Source organism: Xenopus laevis, chromosome 8S, assembly GCF_017654675.1.
Source record: "Xenopus laevis strain J_2021 chromosome 8S, Xenopus_laevis_v10.1, whole genome shotgun sequence".
NCBI lineage: Eukaryota > Metazoa > Chordata > Amphibia > Anura > Pipidae > Xenopus > Xenopus laevis.
The window spans coordinates 93,957,713-93,976,251 of NC_054386.1; the positions used below are offsets into that span (position 1 = coordinate 93,957,713).

The 18,539-nt window shown below is 39.1% G+C and overlaps 2 protein-coding genes across 2 annotated transcripts; one reads left to right on the forward strand and one right to left on the reverse strand.

Annotated features, from left to right (window-relative positions):
- The first annotated feature begins 342 nt into the window (after positions 1-342).
- Positions 343-1,296, forward strand: LOC121397646 (olfactory receptor 12D2-like). The gene has a single exon (XM_041574703.1). The coding sequence runs from the start codon at positions 343-345 to the stop codon at positions 1,294-1,296; it is 954 nt and encodes a 317-aa protein (XP_041430637.1).
- An 8,944-nt stretch (positions 1,297-10,240) lies between these two features.
- LOC121397576 (olfactory receptor 6N1-like) lies at positions 10,241-11,099 on the reverse strand. Its single transcript, XM_041574505.1, has one exon. The coding sequence runs from the start codon at positions 11,084-11,086 to the stop codon at positions 10,241-10,243; it is 846 nt and encodes a 281-aa protein (XP_041430439.1). The 5' UTR covers positions 11,087-11,099.
- Positions 11,100-18,539: the final 7,440 nt, after the last annotated feature.

Here is an 18,539-nt window from a genome sequence, read left to right on the forward strand (position 1 = left end):
AAACAATATCTTCATGTGCCCAGTACCTATGATGAGCCATAGAAGGGATTAATTGTGTTATTATTCTTATGTCTTACAGAGGCTGCAAATAAAGTAATCCTTGTGTATAACCTTTGCAACACTTTCTATAGTCTATTCCAGAGGACTCAGGGAAAGGCAAAGAAATCCTAAAACAACAATCTGATTCTCTGGTCGGACATTGCTCTTGTTATTTGTTTCTCACTTCATTTCATTTTGAATTGAAAATCATCTTTAATCGTAGCTGGCATCAAGAAAATCCTCCTCTAATGAGTAACAAAAGCTTGAACATCAACTAATATCTGTCCTTATTTACAGGCTGAGATGAACCAGTCAGTGGTAACAGAATTCATCCTTTTGGGAATCAACAATCAACCCGAGCTACAACTCTACCTTTTCACTGTGTTTCTTATGTTTTACCTCTTTTGTTTCTTGGGCAATCTCAGCATTGTATTTGTAGTGATTTTTGATCATCATTTGCACAATCCTATGTATTTCTTTTTAGGCAATCTTTCCTTTTTAGATTTTTTCTACTCATCCACTACAGTGCCCAAAATGCTGGCTGGGTTGGTGGTGGAGGAAAAGAGGATATCTTTTCAGGGTTGCATAACTCAGCTCCACATGTTTCATTTTTTAGGAAGCACAGAAGCGATGTTTCTCACTACCATGTCCTATGATAGGTATGTTGCTATTTGTAATCCACTACGATACCATGTGCTCATGGCTAAAACTATTTGTATTCAGTTATCTGCTGTCTGCTGGACAACTGGCTTTATCTATTCATTGACTCACACCATTCTGACCTCCAGGTTACCTTTTTGCTTGATGAACAAACTCACTCATTTCTATTGTGATATTAAACCCCTTCTCAAACTTGCCTGCACTGACACCCACCTTAATGAACGTTTGGTGTCTATTGTTACTGGATCTGTAGCCCTGTTCACATTTATGCTGATTATAATGTCCTATACATTCATCAGTAGGCATCTCCTGAACATTCAGTCCACTCATAGTAGACATAAAGCCATATCCACCTGCACTTCCCATATGACTGTTGTTTTATTATACTATGGAACTGGCTTTTGTACTTATCTGAGACCAGCTACAAAAGACTCTTTAGAGCAGGACAGAATTACTGGAGTACTCTTCACAGTCATCACACCAGCATTAAATCCTCTTATCTATACTCTAAGAAACAAAGATGTGAAAAAAGCTCTCACAAAAATGTTATTTGGAAACATGGGGCCTCGATTACGCATGGGGGGCAGATTTGTTTAATGATTTTCCCCATTTTTCATGACTGATCACCAAATATGATTTTTTCCTTTTTTGTAATAAATTAAATTTTTTCAATTGGGTGTGCTATCTATTACTTTTAATATTTTGTAGTCTGTTCTGGAGACCCAGATGGGAAACCTCCTATGGATCAGCAGCCCGTATTTTCTTTTGAGGTTGTGCGCCTTAGATTTTTAAGCCTGAAACAGAAAGAAGTTGCCAGCTCCTAGAACCACCCCTCAGTCTAACCTACATTCTAGAGTTGACGAGCTTCTAGAAAGACCATGAAATTAATAAAAAGTCATTATTTGTACACAAAAAAGAGAAGAATTTTTAAACTTGACTTTGACCCCTGTGTTCTAATTAAGGGACAAATTAACAGTGCTGAGTTCCCAAAACAAACATTCTCCCTTGTGTCGTAAAACTCTATAAAAACCATATTCAAAAGATGATACTGTACTGGAGTGCATTACAGTTACTCTATGTCATTTAACTTCAACAACAGTCCTACAGCACCATCTCCTGGAGATACTTTGGGTGAGGAATTCTGCTACAAGAAGCTGAACCTTTGCTGGATTCTTTGCTGGCACTAGACAAACTATGCTGCATTGGCGGAATATGGTAGTACTGCTATAATGGCTGCCAGGGCCGCCATCAGGGGGGGACAGGGGGACACGTGGCACGGGCATGAAGGGGGGCCCAGCAGTGTTGCACTTTTGAAAAAGCCGGGCCCCCCTTGAGAGCGCGAAGCTTTGCAGCCATTTTTGAAGTCCCAAACTGCCGAAGTGCCAATAAGCCGAAGTCCTAAAGTGGCGAAAAGACCCGAAGCCACGAAAACAGCCGAAGCAACGAAAACAGCCGATGCCAAACTCCTGAAGTGGTGAAAAGACCGGAAGCCACGAAAATAGGCGAAGTCGAAGTCCTAAAGTGGCGAAAAGCCCCGAAGTCATGAAAACAGCCGAAATTGAAGTCCTGAAGCAGCGAAAAGACCCAAAGTCATGAAAGGAGGCGAAGTTGAAGTCCCAAAGCCATGAGTTCAATTCTACTGAACACCAATTTGTGTGTGTTTTTTTTTAATCCCCTGGCCACCAATGTATTATTTTAATATTCTATAGGCCCCTGCCATCAATGTTTTTAAAAAAAATTTTTTTTGGGGTCCCAATTTTTTTTAACTTGTAAGGGGGGCCCTGCCACCAATGTTTTTTTTAAAAATATGTTTTGGGCCCATTTTTTTTAACTTGTAAGGGGGCCCTTTCACCCATGTTTTTTTTTGTAACTTATAAGCAGGCCTGGACTGGCATCTGTGGGTTCTGGCAAATGCCAGAGGGGCTGCTATAAAGTGCCATTGAAAGTCAGTATTTAGTGGGCTGGTGGGGGATGGGTGGGCCTCTGTGTGGGCTGATTGGGCCTCTGTGTACCTGAAATGCCTATTTTAATTCTCAGTCCGGACCTGCTTATAAGGGGGCCTTGACCATCAATAGCTTTTTATAACTTGTGTGGGGGGGGTTACTTTTTTAGCACTGATGTCTGTGTGGTCTTTTAACTGTGATGTGGAGTGGGCGGGATCTGGAGTAGGGCCTGGGCGCAAGTGTGGACGAGGCCCCAAAAATGTTGTTGCACGCGGCCCTGTGATTTGTAATGGAGGCCCTGATGGCTGCTATTACGAGGGTTGCCACCTTTTTTCTTTGGGATAACTGGCAGGCTGGTGTTGGAGGGTGGGCCTGATGATGTAGGGGGGCAGGCCGGATGACATAGGGGCAGTGATGTTGGGGGCGAACACCACCCTATCCATAAACACAGAAACCCAAATAGTGGAGTAAGTAGCAAATCAGCGCAGAAGGACAGCCCTGCGGATTAGTTTGGTGTTTATGAGTTTTGTATGCATTTTTATTATGTGATTCTTCAAATCAGTAATAATTACCCCAGAATGTTGTTCAACAGATACATCTTTATATACTTCTTTGCTTTGCGAAAAACCTGCAATTCTGCTTTAAATATGCAAATGCATTAAAGTCAAGGGGAGTTTTTTTCTCATGGCGACTTTTTTGTCTCAGCAACAATTTTATCACGGGATTTTGACACCAGATTTTCCACAGCGAATTTTCACCTCAATTTCAGAAAGAATAAATAAATAATACATTCGCTCATCACTAGTGAAGATGGGGAGGGGTACTTCACTCTGTGAAACAATAAGCAAGCAAATAGTACAGGAATTTAAGAACAACATTCCTCAACATATAATAAACTATATTATATAAAATTACAGTAAATGCTTCAGATAATCTGGAGAAATCTCTTTATGCAAGAGACAAGGCCAAACGCCAATGTTGGATGAGCTGTGATCTTGGGCTCTCAGACAGCACTGCATTAAAGGACCAGTACCATCAAAAACATTTTTAAAAAAAATTCATTAGTATCCATCGAAAAAAAAAACACCAAGACAAATTAAACTTTAAAATCGCAAAGAAATAACTTACCGAAACTCCGCTTGCGCGCCTCTTCAGAAAAGGAGACACATCGACGGTCCATCGTGCGGCACGCAATTTCCTGTTTAGATCTAGCCAGAAGGCGTCTAACTATAGATTTATTTTCCGTGTCAGAACTGACCAACTGAGTATAGGCAGGTTAATGTCCATAGGCTGAAAAGCACTGGTAAATGGGTCCATAAGGAGTTTGCTGACACGGCAAGAAGTAGTAGCCACTCATGGCAATTGATTTTGATAGAAGCAAAGTTTAGCAAACAATATATCTTATATATAGCGATGGACGAATTTCCCGCGAAATTCGCGAAACGGCGAAAAATTTGCGAAACGGCGCCGGCATCTGTTTTTTTGGATGCCGGCGAATTTTCACGGAGGTTTCATGAATTTATTCGCCAGCAGATTCGCCACGAATAAATTTGCCCATCATTAAAAAAAAGTAGATGAATGTAAATTGCAGTAAGTAATATAGCCCTTTCATCAATTATACATTTACTAATTTTAAAGGTTTACTTATCCTTTAAATTTTATATTAAATTTTTAGACTGCAGTCTAAAATCTAGGGGGCACATTTACTTAGGGTCGACTATTGAGGGTTAAGTAACCCTCGATATTCGACCGTCGAAGTTAAATCCTTCGACTTCGAATATCGAAGTTGAAGGATTTAGCGCTATTCGTTGGATCGAACAATCGAAAAAATAATCGTTCGGTCGAACCATTAAATCCGTCGAATCGAATGATTAGAAGGATTTTAATCCATCGATTGAACGATTTTCCTTCTATCACAAATTGGCTAGAAAGCCTATGGGGACCTTCCCCATAGGCTATCATTGATGCACGGTAGGTTTTAGGTGGCGAAGTAGGTGGTCGAAGCTTTTTTTTAAAGAGACAGTACTTCAACTATCGAATGGTCAAATAGTCGAACGATTTTTAGTTCGAAATGTTCGATTCGAAGTTGTAGTCGAAGGTCGAAGTAGCCAATTTGATGGTCGAAGTAGCCAATTTGATGGTCGAAGTAGCCAAAAAAATGCTTCGAAATTCGAACTATTTTTTATTCTATTCCTTCGCTCGAGTTAAGTAAATGTGCCCCTAGGACTTTATACCACATTTAACCTTTAAGTTAATGTTTAGTATCTTATAAAATGACTTAGCAACTTTTCAATTTGGCTTAATTATTTGCCTTCTTCCTCTGACTTTTTCCAGCTTTCAAATAGGGGTCACTGAACACATCTAAAAAAACAAATACTCTGTAAGGCATATTTATCAAGGGTTGAATTTCGAATTGAAAAACTTCGAAATTCGAACTCAAAAAGACCAACCGAAATTGAGTCGAAGTTTTTTTGGTCGAATAGGTCCGTTTTCAATCGAATAAGTCCGTATTCGGGCCAAATTTGAATGGTACAAATCGAAGGAAAAGCACATTCGATCGAATTTGATTAGAAGTTTTTCCCCAAAAAAATCCTTAGATTTTTCAAAATCCACCAATTGACTCCACATAGGTTCTAGCAGGTCCCCCATAGGCTAAAACAGCAATTCGGCAGGTTTTAGATGAGACAAAAAGGAACAGGATAAAGAAACAGGCTAGAAGCAAAGGCAAACCAAAAAGGGAGCTGTGGCTAGATAAGAAGCAGGACAAGGAGCAGGAACAGAAATTGAATAATGTTTTTAAATACCATACCACACCCAGAAACCCCCACACTAAGGGGCAGATGTATCAAGGGTCGAATTTCGAGGGAATAGAATCGAATAGGCAATTCAGCCGAATTTATGCGCTGGCGAATAGTCGAATGGGCGAATATTCACCCGGCGAATAGGCGCACAATCGAATATTCGATTGAAGGATTTTCATTCGATCGAATGATCGATCTAATGCCTTTTTATTCGATCAAAAACTTAGAAAACAAGCCTATGGGACTTTCCCATAGGCTTTTAAAGCAATTCGGTAGGTTTTAGGTGGCGAAGTAGGCAGTCGAAGTATTTTTAAAAGAGACAGTACTTTGACTATCGAATGGGCGAATAGTCGCAGCGTTTTTGCGCTCGATCAGTACTTCGACTATCGAATGGGCAAATAGTCGCATCGTTTTTGCGCTCAATCTATTCGAATCATTCTACTCAGGCGAATTTACGCCAATTCGATAGCCGAGGAGCACAAAAAACTACTCGAAATTCGAGCTTTTTTCCCTCTATTCATTCACCCGAACTTGGTGAATGGGCCCCTAAATGAGCAAGAGTGATATATGGGACCAGGCACTTAGGTTTCAGTCAATGAAGTGCAACTGCAGAATAACGCAACATCACTGGGGGGGGCAGATTTATTAAGGGTTGAATTGGAAATTTGAATTTAAATTTTTTATGGTCAAAACTCTCAAATTCAAATAGTGAATTTTTTGAATCGAGTTTTAATTTGAATTGGAATGTTGAGGTTCATAATAGTCTGGCCTGAACTCAAATCCAACTATTTGCCACCTAAAACCTTCCGAGTTCATGTATATGTCAATGGGAGAGGTCCAGTGACCATTTTTATGCTGTTAGTAGTAGGGATGCACCGAATCCACTTTCTGGAATTCGGCCGAAACCCGAATCCTTCGTAAAAGATTTAGCAGAAAACTAAACCGAATCTGAATCCTAATTTGCATATTTGAATATGCAAATTAGGGGCGGAAAGGAAAAAGTGGGAAAGAATGTTTTTTGCTCCCTTGTTTTGTGACAAAAAGTCGCATGATTTCCCTTCCCATGCCTAATTTACATATGCAATTTAGGATTCAGATTTGGTTTGGCCATGCAAAGGGATTCGGCTGAATCTTGCTGAAAAAGGCAGAATCCTGGCTGAATCCCAAGCCGAATCCTGGATTCAGTGCATACCTAGTTAGTAGCCTTTTTCAGAGAAAAAAACTCAAATCGTGTTTAGTCAATTTCAAATTGAATTTGATTTGAGTTTTTGGGTCGGGAATATTTTTCCGAGTTTTAGATTCGATTTTTATTATAAATAACCCCCCATTCATATCTCTAGTATAATCGAATTTAACAGAGTTTAAAAAAAACTCACATGAATTCGAACTTTAATAAATGTGTAATAATCAGTGCCTGCAATATAGACAGTGTTAAGCCTTCAGAGCAATAAATACATAAACAAAATGAAATGTCCTGCAGACAGCAGGCTTCTAATTTTTCTTCTGTCTCCATATATTTATTGTATTTATGTTAGCTTTGTTTGTATGGATATCAAGTTAATCCAACTATACCACTTGCCATGGACATAAGCACAGATACAGCTCTTCTCAAACAGGTTTGTGAACTTGGAAACATATAAACTAGCTTTATTGTACTGCAAACTTGGCAAACTGGCAATCTGAGCAACTAAATGGAGGGAGGTTGACTGTGGATAAATAAAGAGATATCCATTTGGGTTTTAAAAATATACAAATACATAAAATTAAACCCAGACTTAAAAGCGTGGATGTATAATATTCTTCATAATAACCGAGATGTAAAGTAGGAATTATTTGGGCAAATGTCTAAGCCTGATGGATGCATGTCTTATTTTAGAATTTGTTGACTTGAGCACAGGAATCAAAAAATCAGCTTTTACACTGTATTCCCTAAACCCCTTTTTTCTATTAAAACATCTGTGTTACGATCGGCACCCAAAATCCAAGACAAATGCAAGGCTCCCTGTCCTCAACTCTTGCTTGGCCTTTAACAGCCGTCTTTCACCTCGGCTAATCAGATGCCGCCAGGTCTTAAAACGAGAGGAGCCAAGCTAAGGGTTCTGGACGAGTAGAGGGGCACGACCATAAAGCAAAGTCTGTTGGGCAGAAGATCATGGTAAAAGGAACAGACGTGAGCGTAGTCAAACAGGCCAGGTCATTGTAGGCAGAATTCAAGCAAAGTCAGGCAGGCAAAGGTCAAAAACCGGAGGATCAATCAGAATGGTCAGTCAGGCACGGGTCAGATAACAGAGTTCAGAATAGTCAGATATCAGGCCAGGGTCAGGATCACAGAAGTTAGAGTAGTCAGGCAGGCAGGGGTCAAAACAGGAATCAGATAAACAGATTTGTACAGGAATAGCACCAGGAACTCACAGAATTGAACCTATAATGGGCAAAGAGTCAAACGCCAAGTCCCTTTAAATATTATTTGAACTTCGCACCATTGCGTGCTGCTATTGTGACGCCGGCGTCAATGCGCCTATAAAAGGAAGAGATGTGTGCCGCGCGCGCCCTAAGGAACCGGCATTATATTGAAGAGGAGAAGTGTAGCGGGTGTCCCCGCCGCCCCACTAGACCACCAGGGTAAGTCCTTACAGTGACTACAAAGGGGAGAAAGTGGAAGCACTCCAGGCTACAAAGAAAAAAAATAATACGTTTAAATACAATGGAAGTGCAACTGATTTATCCTATTAATCAATGCACATTCCCTGGTCCCCTTCCACTTCCACTTTCTTTCCCTTTGTAAGTCCTCACAGTCTCCTAATCATTATAGTAACATATCATTCTAAGCATTGTCCCAGTTATTTTATTCAAATTACAATTGTGCCATGGTCAGAAATTTTTTTTCAAACCGTGCAACTTTTTTCTAACCAGTTTTTACTATCCATTAGAGTCTATAGGCATTTTATTCTTAGCGAAACATGGGCAAAATATTTTGCAAATATAATTGCTTTGAAAATTGCAATCCATGTTTTTTTTTCAGCATCACAGCCAACCAAAATTTCTTACCTGACTCACATTATAAAAATCTCATACAGTGTTATCACATTATTCTCTTAACCAGTTAAAAACTATAACTAATGACCATATGTCAATATAAAAAAAATAATTATAAATAAATCTATTTCGAAACTCTCCACGTTATCCTTCAAATTTTAGATAACAACATGTTGGTCTATATCAGTGTTGTCCAACTTCTGTGGTACCGAGGGCCTGAATTTTTCTGACCTACATGGTGGAGGGCCAATAATAGAAGCCAGCATTGGCCACTCCCTGTTTTTATGCTACCCCCACTTTAAACCACACCCATGTCACTACAAGACCACGTCTACATTAATGGTGGTAACACACCAAAAAATCAAATGGTTGGTGCTCACTGCAGGGATATCACTCATCACTCATATGTAATAAAAGTTAAGTGTGTGTTAAGGCACACACAGGGGGCATAGGGCAGGCAGAATATCGCACATACAAGCAGAGAAGGAGAGGAAATGTATGGCACACCCAGGGAGCATAGGAAAGGCAGTGTATGGCTCACACAGGGACCATTGGGCGGGCAGATTATGGCACACCCAGGGAGCAAAGGGAAGGCAGATTATGGCTCACACAGGGAGCATGGGACAGGCAGATTATGGCACACACAGGGAGCATAGGAAAGGCAGAGTATGGCACACACAGGCAGAGAAGGACAGGCAAAATATGATTTACCCAGGGAGCATAGGGAAGGCAGAGTATGGCACACGCAGGAAGCATGGGGCGGGCAGAGTATGGCACACACAGGGAGCATGGTGTGGGCAGAGTATGGCACACAGGGAGCATGGGGCGGCAGAGTATGGCACACACATGGAGCATAGGGCAGACAGATTATGGCTCACCCCGGGAGCATAGGGAAGGCAGAGTATGACTCACACAGGGAGCATAGGGCAGACAGATTATGGCTCACCCCGGGAGCATAGGGAAGGCAGAGTATGGCTCACACAGGGAGCATAGGGCAGGCAGATTATGGCACATACAGGCAACATAGGGTGGGCAGAGTATGGCACACACAGGGAGCATGGGGCAGGCAGATTATGGCACATACAGGTAGCATAGGGTGGGCAGAGTATGGCACACACAGGGAACATGGGGTGGCAGATTATGGCACACCCAGGGAGCAAAGGGAAGGCAGAGTATGTCATACACAGGGAGCATATAGCAGGCAAAACAGATAAGGAGACACGGAAACATATCAGGACCACTCTAAGATGTTCTACATAGAGTGACACAGTGCTGGTGCCCCTTCAGCAGTTTGTATGAGTGTGAACAGGTGAGCAATGTGGCTAGTTTCAGTCTGGGACTTAGGTGTGAACAGTAGCTGTAACAGAAATTCGAATTTAAAAATATGAATGTTCAATTGTCCCTTGATAAATCTGCCCCCTAAAATTAGTTATTGAATGTTTAGCCTGTAGCCAAAGTTGTGCCACTGGTTGCTTTGATATGTGCTGTTTAGAGTATCTTTTGGGTTTGGGTTCCAAAGCCACCCTAATAGAGGCACGGTGCATACTGATCCATTCTTTGAGCTGTCTACAAGTTTTTCCACAGTACACAAGCCCGCAAGGGCATTTAATAATGTATACAACATTCCTAAATGTACATGTCAAAAAGAAGGACATTTCAAATGTTTCACAAAAATCTAAAGAAAAAAAAACTTAGGATAGCATAAAAGAACTACAATTCAGGATAAGTTTTATTGAAACTTTATTTTGTGTCCAGTTAGAATTAAAATGATCCCTGGCAAAGTTTTAACCTCCTTGATTTGAAAAGAGCTCTCTTTACATCTTTGTTTCTGAAGGTATAAATAAATGGATTCAAAAGAGGAGTAATGAAAGTAAATATAAGGGCAAGGTACCTGTCATAACGAGAGCCCTTTGGTACAACATAGACTGTGATAGAAGTGAGATAATCCAAACCTGCTACGGTGAGGTGGGAAGAGCAAGTGGAGAAAGCTTTCTGTTTAGATTCGGCACTGTTAATCTTAGCAATAATGATAATGATATGGATGTAGAATCCAACAGTTATAATAAATGGGAGCGCAACAGCAAATAAAGCCGCTGAGCTTGCAAGCACTTGAGCAATGAAGGGATCAGAACAAGCCAAGGATTGAAGAGGAGCAAAATCACAAAAGAAATGATTGACTTCATTAGGGCCACAGAAGTCCAACATAGCTGTAAAGATGAACGGAATAGATACATAAATGATTCCAACAATCCAAGGTAGAATAGCAAGTTGTACACACAACGTCTGGGTCATGATCGAAGTATAATGCAGTGGGTTGCTAATAGCCAGGTTTCGGTCAAAAGCCATGACTGCAAGAAAGTAACATTGTGCTGCTCCCAGTGTATCAGTGACAAACAGTTGTGTGAAGCAGCCAATGAAAGATATTCTGTTCTTACCTGCAATAAGGTTAGCTAAAAGATTGGGGATAATGGAAGTCACAAACATCATTTCCGTTGCAGCCAATGTGCTAATAAAGAAATACATTGGGGTATGAAGGGAAGGTTCAGTCCTTACTAGAAAAATTACAGACAAGTCCCCAGAGACGCATGTAATGTAGATAAGCAACATGGCACAGAATAAGGGAATCTGGAGCTGGTGTAGATCTGAAAAAGCCAATAAAATAAACCCTTCCACAGATGTCTTATTGACTTTATCCATCAGGTTTGAAGAGACCACCTATAAAACGGACAAAGAAGTTACTTTATACAATTTTGGAATCTTATATTCCTGTTTTTTACATTTATACCACAATTGAGACATTTTTTTCAATTGTCTTATGATATTGGTCATGGAAATGGGGACCTTTCCCTCTATTACATTTAGGGGTGAAGTTATACTTAACCCTGGTCATGCTTTTTGGTGCAAAACTCGAATTTTCAATTCTTAAAAAAAAATAAATTACATTTTTCGAGATTTATAAAAGCCCAATGTAGCAAAAAGCCCGACTCTGAAAATCCGCCATCTCAGACTCCCGAGATTGTTTCAGTGGCAGAGGTCCCTATACTATTTTGACATTTCTGTGGTCTGGGTTGGAATTATCTTAAAAATCCAACTTTTTCCAAAATTTTTTGGAAAGAGCCTGTCATATCATTCAGGTTATCACTCTATTTTATTTGCCTGTCCCCATGGCTACACAGCAGCTTGTTTATATAAACTATAGTAGTATTTATCTGTTATCTACTGTGTATCCTGTGCTTGAATGACTGCCCCCATGGCTACACAGCAGCTTGTTTATATAAACTATAGTAGTACTTATCTGTTATCTACTGTGTATCCTGTGCTTGAATGGCTGCCCCCATGGCTACACAGCAGCTTGTTTATATAAACTATAGTAGTACTTATCTGTTATCTACTGTGTATCCTGTGCTTGAATGGCTGCCCCCATGGCTACACAGCAGCTTGTTTATATAAACTATAGTAGAGCTACTGTAGCAAACACACCAGTTTTACCAGTTCAGCACAACAGTACATTATGGGGCCCATAATGAGGAAAAATAGTTCGAATTTCGAATGTTTTTTTTGGCCACTTCGACCATCGAATGGGCTACTTCGACCGTCGTCTACGACCTTTGACTTCGAATCAAACGATTCGAACTAAAAATCGTTCGACTATTCGATAGTCGAAGTACTGTCTCTTTAAAAAATTATTCGACCCCCTAGTTCGCCACCTAAAACCTACCGAGGCCAATGTTAGCCTATGGGGAAGGTCCCCATAGGCTTCCTAACAATTTTCTGATCGAAGGAATATCCTTCGATCGATGGATTAAAATCCTTCAAAACGTTCGATCGAACGATTATTCCTTCGATCGTAGGAATAGCGGTAAATCCTTCGACTTCGATATTCGAAGTCGAAGGATTTTACTTTGACGGTCGAATATCGAGGATTAATTAACCCTCGATATTCGACCATAGGTTAATGTAAAATATTTTCATTTTTTTGTAAATACATTTTTTTGTTAGTTATACTGTTCTTTTAAAGAATTTAAGGAATCCAAATCCCTTATCCAAAAAACCCTAGGTCCCAAGCATTCTGGATAACAGGTCCCCTAGCTGTATTTGCATGACATACGTTCAACTGAATGCTGCTTTTGTCTATCCCTTTCTTTTTTCTGGGTCTCTGGGATGGTAATACAATGTAAAATAAAATGTCAGTTCATCAGATGACTTCTGCTATATTGTTTAAAAAAAGGTGTCATTTCATTGAAAGTTGATTCGAATTTTATTTTTTTCACAATGCAAAAAAAAAAATCATTTTGGATCGATATTCCGTAATGTATTCATTCTTTTCTTCTCTATTTTCCTTTATTGAGACAATACATTTTACTATTTATTATTATTTTTTTTTTTACTAATTTATTAAGCGATTTGTGGGTTCTGAAGCTTAAAATATATATATATATGATGGGTGTAAAAAAATGGAAATAAAGCAATGTAGTAATGTGGATACAACATATGCTTTTCGGGAGATAATTCCCACTGATTATAGAGGCACTGCAAATGCAAATAAATGCAGTATCACGTATAGAAGTGATGTCTGTGACTTTTGAATAGACCATTTTTTGATTTCTATTTTTTAGCACATCATACAGTATCTCTTACATTTGAGATGACTTAGCATATTTATTATTAGTGATGGGCGAATCTGTGAAAACTCACATCATTTTGACGCGTGACAATATTGATGCGAGCGACAATTATTATATTATGTCCAAATGAATTAAAGTCAATGTTCATCCAAATAATTGTAATTGTGGCAATTTTTATGCCTGCGACAATTTTGATGCACAACAATTGTTTTTTTTTGTCGCATCGAATTTTCACCGCAGTTTTGCAAAATCATTTGCGGGTGGCGAAACGCATAAATTCACCAGAAATTCATGCCTGGCGAATTTTTCGCCCATAATTATTTATTTAATCATTTATTGTTTTAATTAGCTTATTTATAATGTATTTATTGAGTTCAGCTCCTCATCTGCATGAAATGGTGTCTGATATCTTACATAACGTAAGCGCTTACTGATTATTATATGATCACGATATGGCTTGAATGAATTTTATTATTATAGATTAGGGATGAGTGAAGTTGCGAATTTACCACGAAATTCGCGAAAATTATTTTGATGTGCCAATTTTGATGCCTGCAACAAATTTTATATTTTGTCCAAATGCATTAAAGTCAATGGGCGTCTGAATAATTTTGACGCGCGACAATTCTGATGCGGATTTTTTGCTGGCGAATCTTCGCCACAAATTTATTCGATGGTGGCAAAACGTGGAAATTTGCTGCGAATTTATTTGCCCATCACTATTACAGATATGTTGGGCCATTGGGCAAGCCAATGGTTAGACTAATTCTTAACACTTTCGCATTTTCAATATCCCATAGGGTTTTGCCTAGATTGCAAATTCTCAGCTGCAGCAGCAAAAGCTTTATTTCCATTAGGCTGCCTTACCTGGGACATCCGTGGCTAAATAAAAAGCCCAAATCACAACCTACAGAAGCAACATCTGTTCTTCCAACTATTCACAGCAAGAGAAACAGAGTCGGAGCTACACAAACTGAGCTAGAACTGCGTAGATACTATAATGTATCAATTCAGAATCTATCAATCTATCTGTAAGTACTTACAGATTTACCATATAGCCCTCATCGTTAATCCTGTTAAGTTAAATCATCAATAACATTGTAACCATTGATTGTAAAGATTTCACTTACTTTAAATACGTCACTAAAATCTGCTTCTGAGATAAATAACCTTGAGAGGCTGAGCCACATGGAATATATACTGTATTTACTTTGAATAAAACCCACGTGGATTGAGTGATATTCATCTCTAAGGCTGAAGCTGATCATTTGAGAATTCACATTTTCCAGCAATTAATTTGATGATTCCACTAACAAAAAATGTAATTTGTATAGGCAGGATTAGCTCATACTGCAATTAGAGACATTAGCTCATACTGTATAACAATTAGACACATTAGCTCAATAAGCTCACAGATGGAGTAGCCCTTAGTCATTGATCCAGTACAATAAAAATATTATTATTACTACTATACAGTGATCATACAGAGTTACATAGAGATTTACATCGAGTGCCGCTTTAGTGAATCTACCAAACTACTCCCTACAAATCTGCAGTCAGGCTGAAGTTACTGTCATTTTTTTCACGTTATTATCGACATTTTACTGGTCTTAATGCCAAATTCAGAAAAAAATTAAGTTAAACTGGCAACATTTTTGGAGTGAATTTTTGCTTTGCTCCAACTCTTTGATGAAAAAAAATTATCGCCTACGGTGACATAAAGAGGCAGATTTAGCAAAGGTCATGGTAAATTTTTGATTGAAAAAAATTTGAACTACGAGTCCAAATTCTATTCGGATATGAAAAAAAAACTCTTTTAAAATTCAACTTTGACCATTCGCGATCTAAAACCTGTCAAATTGCTGTTTTAGACTATGGGGGACCTCCTAGAATCTATTTGGAGTCAATTGGTGGACTTTCAAAAATCAAAGTTTTTTTTTGGTAAAAACGTTGCATCTAATTCGATTGAATGCGCTATTAATTCAATACGAACTATTTGAATTCGTCCGAAAACTGACCTATTCGACCCAAAAAAAACTTCGACTTAATTTCGGTTGGTCTTTTTGAATTCGATTTCGACGTTTTTTCAATTTGAAATTCGACCCTTGATAAATATGCCCCAAAAAGTAGAAAGTTGGCTTTTGAAGAGTCGTAACTTAGTTATTTGATGACTTTTCACATATAGACATACAATTAGTCAAAACAAAAAAATCACCCATTACAGTCGGACAGGTTTAGGATTTTGTCTAATTTGTATTTAGGGGAAAAGCCTGAAAAAAACTGACCAAGGAACTGTTATATTGCATTTCATAATCTGTGCCTTCGTAGTGGATGTTAGACTACAATCCCACCAGTGGCGTAACTATAGACAAAGCAGACCCCACAATCGCAGGGGAACAGGGGGTCCCGGACTGTGGGGTCTACTTTCTCTATAGCTAATAAAAAGAAACCTCTCCTCCGCAGCCACTCTCTTAGGAGGAAGAGGGACGCAAGTCAGGCAAGAGTAGGCGGGGTCAGGTGCGGAGTGGGCAGGCCAGAGGCAGGACATGGGCGGGGCAGGATGGGAAGTGGGTTGGAGGATGGGGATCGGAGTGTGCCAGGTGCCTCTGCCTCTTACAAATCCTTTAAAACCACTAGTATTTTGTCATTTAATGTATATTGGAAAGTAGATTAGGATAACGCTTCACTTTTTTAAGTTTTATATTTATATCGGATTTTAGAAAACAAAAGCCGCAAGAACAAAGGTGTATTGTGCTTGTGTTGGAGATGCCACTCAATTTGCCTTAATACAAATAGGTTCAGAAACAAGATTTAATCTGTAGAATAGAAATGATATATTTGGGCCCGTAATGAGATATTTACAGTTTCCAACTGTTTAGAGACAACTGTTGTGTCAATTAACATGACTGTTGATTTTGTAGCTCATTACTGTGTAACTGTTATACAGATACTCCGGGCTAATTATTCCCAATGGTACAATGGGATAGTTATTATTTCAGATGGGATTATGATTTTACATCCTTCCTTCTGTACACTGGCTTTATTTTCCCTGCTGTTTACTATAATAACCATAAACATTAAAGGAATTGTTTAGTGTAAAAATAAAAACTGGGTAAATAGATAGGCTGTGCAAAATAAAAAATGTTTCTAATATAGTTAGTTAGCCAAAAATGTAATGTATAAAGGCTGGAGTGATTTGATGTATAACATGTCAGTCTGAATACTACTTCCTGCTTTTCAGCTCTCTTGGTTTACACTGACTGGTTACCCTGTACCATGTGGCCCCCCTTCAAGTCGCTGACTAACTCAGAGTTATAGAGCTGAAAAGCAGGAAGTAGTGTTCTGGCTATTATGTTACACATCCAGTCACTCCAGCCTTTATACATTACATTTTTGGCTAACTAACTATATTAGAAACATTTTTTATTTTGCACAGCCTATTTACACAGGTTTTATTTTCACACTGAACTGTTCCTTTAAGGGGGTTATTTATTAAAGTAAGATTTTTCTGCTTCATATAGAAGTCAATGGCAGATGTCCCTTTTACAAATGGAATATATCATGATCAGTATTGGGTTTGTGCAATAATCCGAAGAATTCGTTTTTTACAGCGATAATCCAAAAATATCAGAGTTTTTGGGTGACAAAGCCAAAAACATTGCACGATTCAGATTTTTTTCACAATTTTATCTTGTCTTTTCCCTCAACAGATTTTTTCGAGTAAATTTATTGATAAATACGGTGAACATTTGCGCAAGGGTTTGGTCTAAGTGGTTATAAGAAAATAGTGAGAGATTTTTGGATTTTAGTAAATAAACCCCTACATTTTTGGGTAAATTCTAGGTATTTATATTAATTAATGGCATACAGGAAGGCTCATTTGCAAATGCAGTGCAAAGTGCATTTTTTGGACCACTTTTAATAAAAATACAGCATTTTTCCAAGAATTCCAGTATCTGGCACAATAAAATGCAATTTTTACTTTATTTAATGAAAAAGAAACCTATCTCCAATATACTTTAATTAAAAAATGTCTACTGTTTTTATAAGAAACCTGACTGTATGCAGTGAAATTCTCCCTTCATTTACTGCTGTGGATAGGAATTGTCAGATGGTCCCTAACTGCTCTGCAGTGAAACAATCATACTTATGAACAGCAGTCTTACTTCCCAGCCATGCAGAACTCAAGCAGCTTTGTTTATGAGGATCCCTAAGCAGCCCAGACCACACCGAGTATGTGCAGGGTCAGGGTCAGGCCAAGATGTATAACAAAGTTTAACTATGTAACTATGTAAAGTTACAAAATGATGACCCCCTGTGGCCAACTTTGAAAGCATAAATCATTTGTTTGATTCGGCTTGTGGTGCAGTAAATTCATGCTTATGTTTAGTATACAAAATACAGCATTTCTAGCCTTATTCTATTCTAGACTTTCCTTGTCCTTTAAGAGTAGGGATGGTCTCACTTTGGGTTTGCCCTTGCACACAACATTAATAGCATTAGCATGTGATACACTTGTAACAAGTCAGTAGTAGATAGATGCTACCTTCTAGTTCAGTGATCCCCAACCATTGGGGGAAACATCCAACCCCTTGGATGTTGCTCCCAGTGGCCTCAAAGCAGGTGCTTATTAATGAATTCCTGGCTTGGAGGATGAAAACCAGGTGTACTGCCAAACAGTCTTCTGTAGGTTGCCAGTCCACATAGGGGCTACCAAATAGTCATTATTTGGCACCCCATGGTTTTTTTTGCAATTTGCTCCCCAATTCTTTTTTTATTTGAATGTGCTTTACAGATATAAAAGATTGGGGACCCCCCTATGGAACCCTTACACTACCGCTATGTCCAGTAGTGTAATTTTAGTGCTCCCAGTAACTAGCTTTAAATGGCACACTCAGTGGTATAATTTCATGGCACTGGGCCCCACAGCAAAAATCATTAGAGGGGCCAGGCCCACAGCCAACCCTGACCCTTGTGCCCCACCCACCTGCCTGCTCCTAATCATGTAGAAGAGTGCTGGTAGGGGGGTGGGGGTTCTATACAATTTTGGAGGAAGCAGTCCTTGTGGTTGGAGCTTCCCTGTACAGTTACACCACTGGGCACACTTGTGCACTATTCACAGATCTGGAGCGGTGGACACATTGACACTCTTTACAAGTACTCTCAAGTGTATGGGCAATAGTACCTTTTATGAATTGTTCAATTGTGCATCTATTTTAGCACTCTGCACTTGAGATTGTGTTAGCAAATGAGTACTAAACTCAATTCATTTTGCTTTACACATGATTAGTATATAGATGATATCTAGATACATGTGTCCACCCCTTCCCTAACCCCTGAAATAAAGACCCGCACCTCTCACAATGCCATGTTAAACAGAGCCTACTAAAACTGAACAGGCCTGCTCCCTCATTTGCTATACCTACTGATGGCAT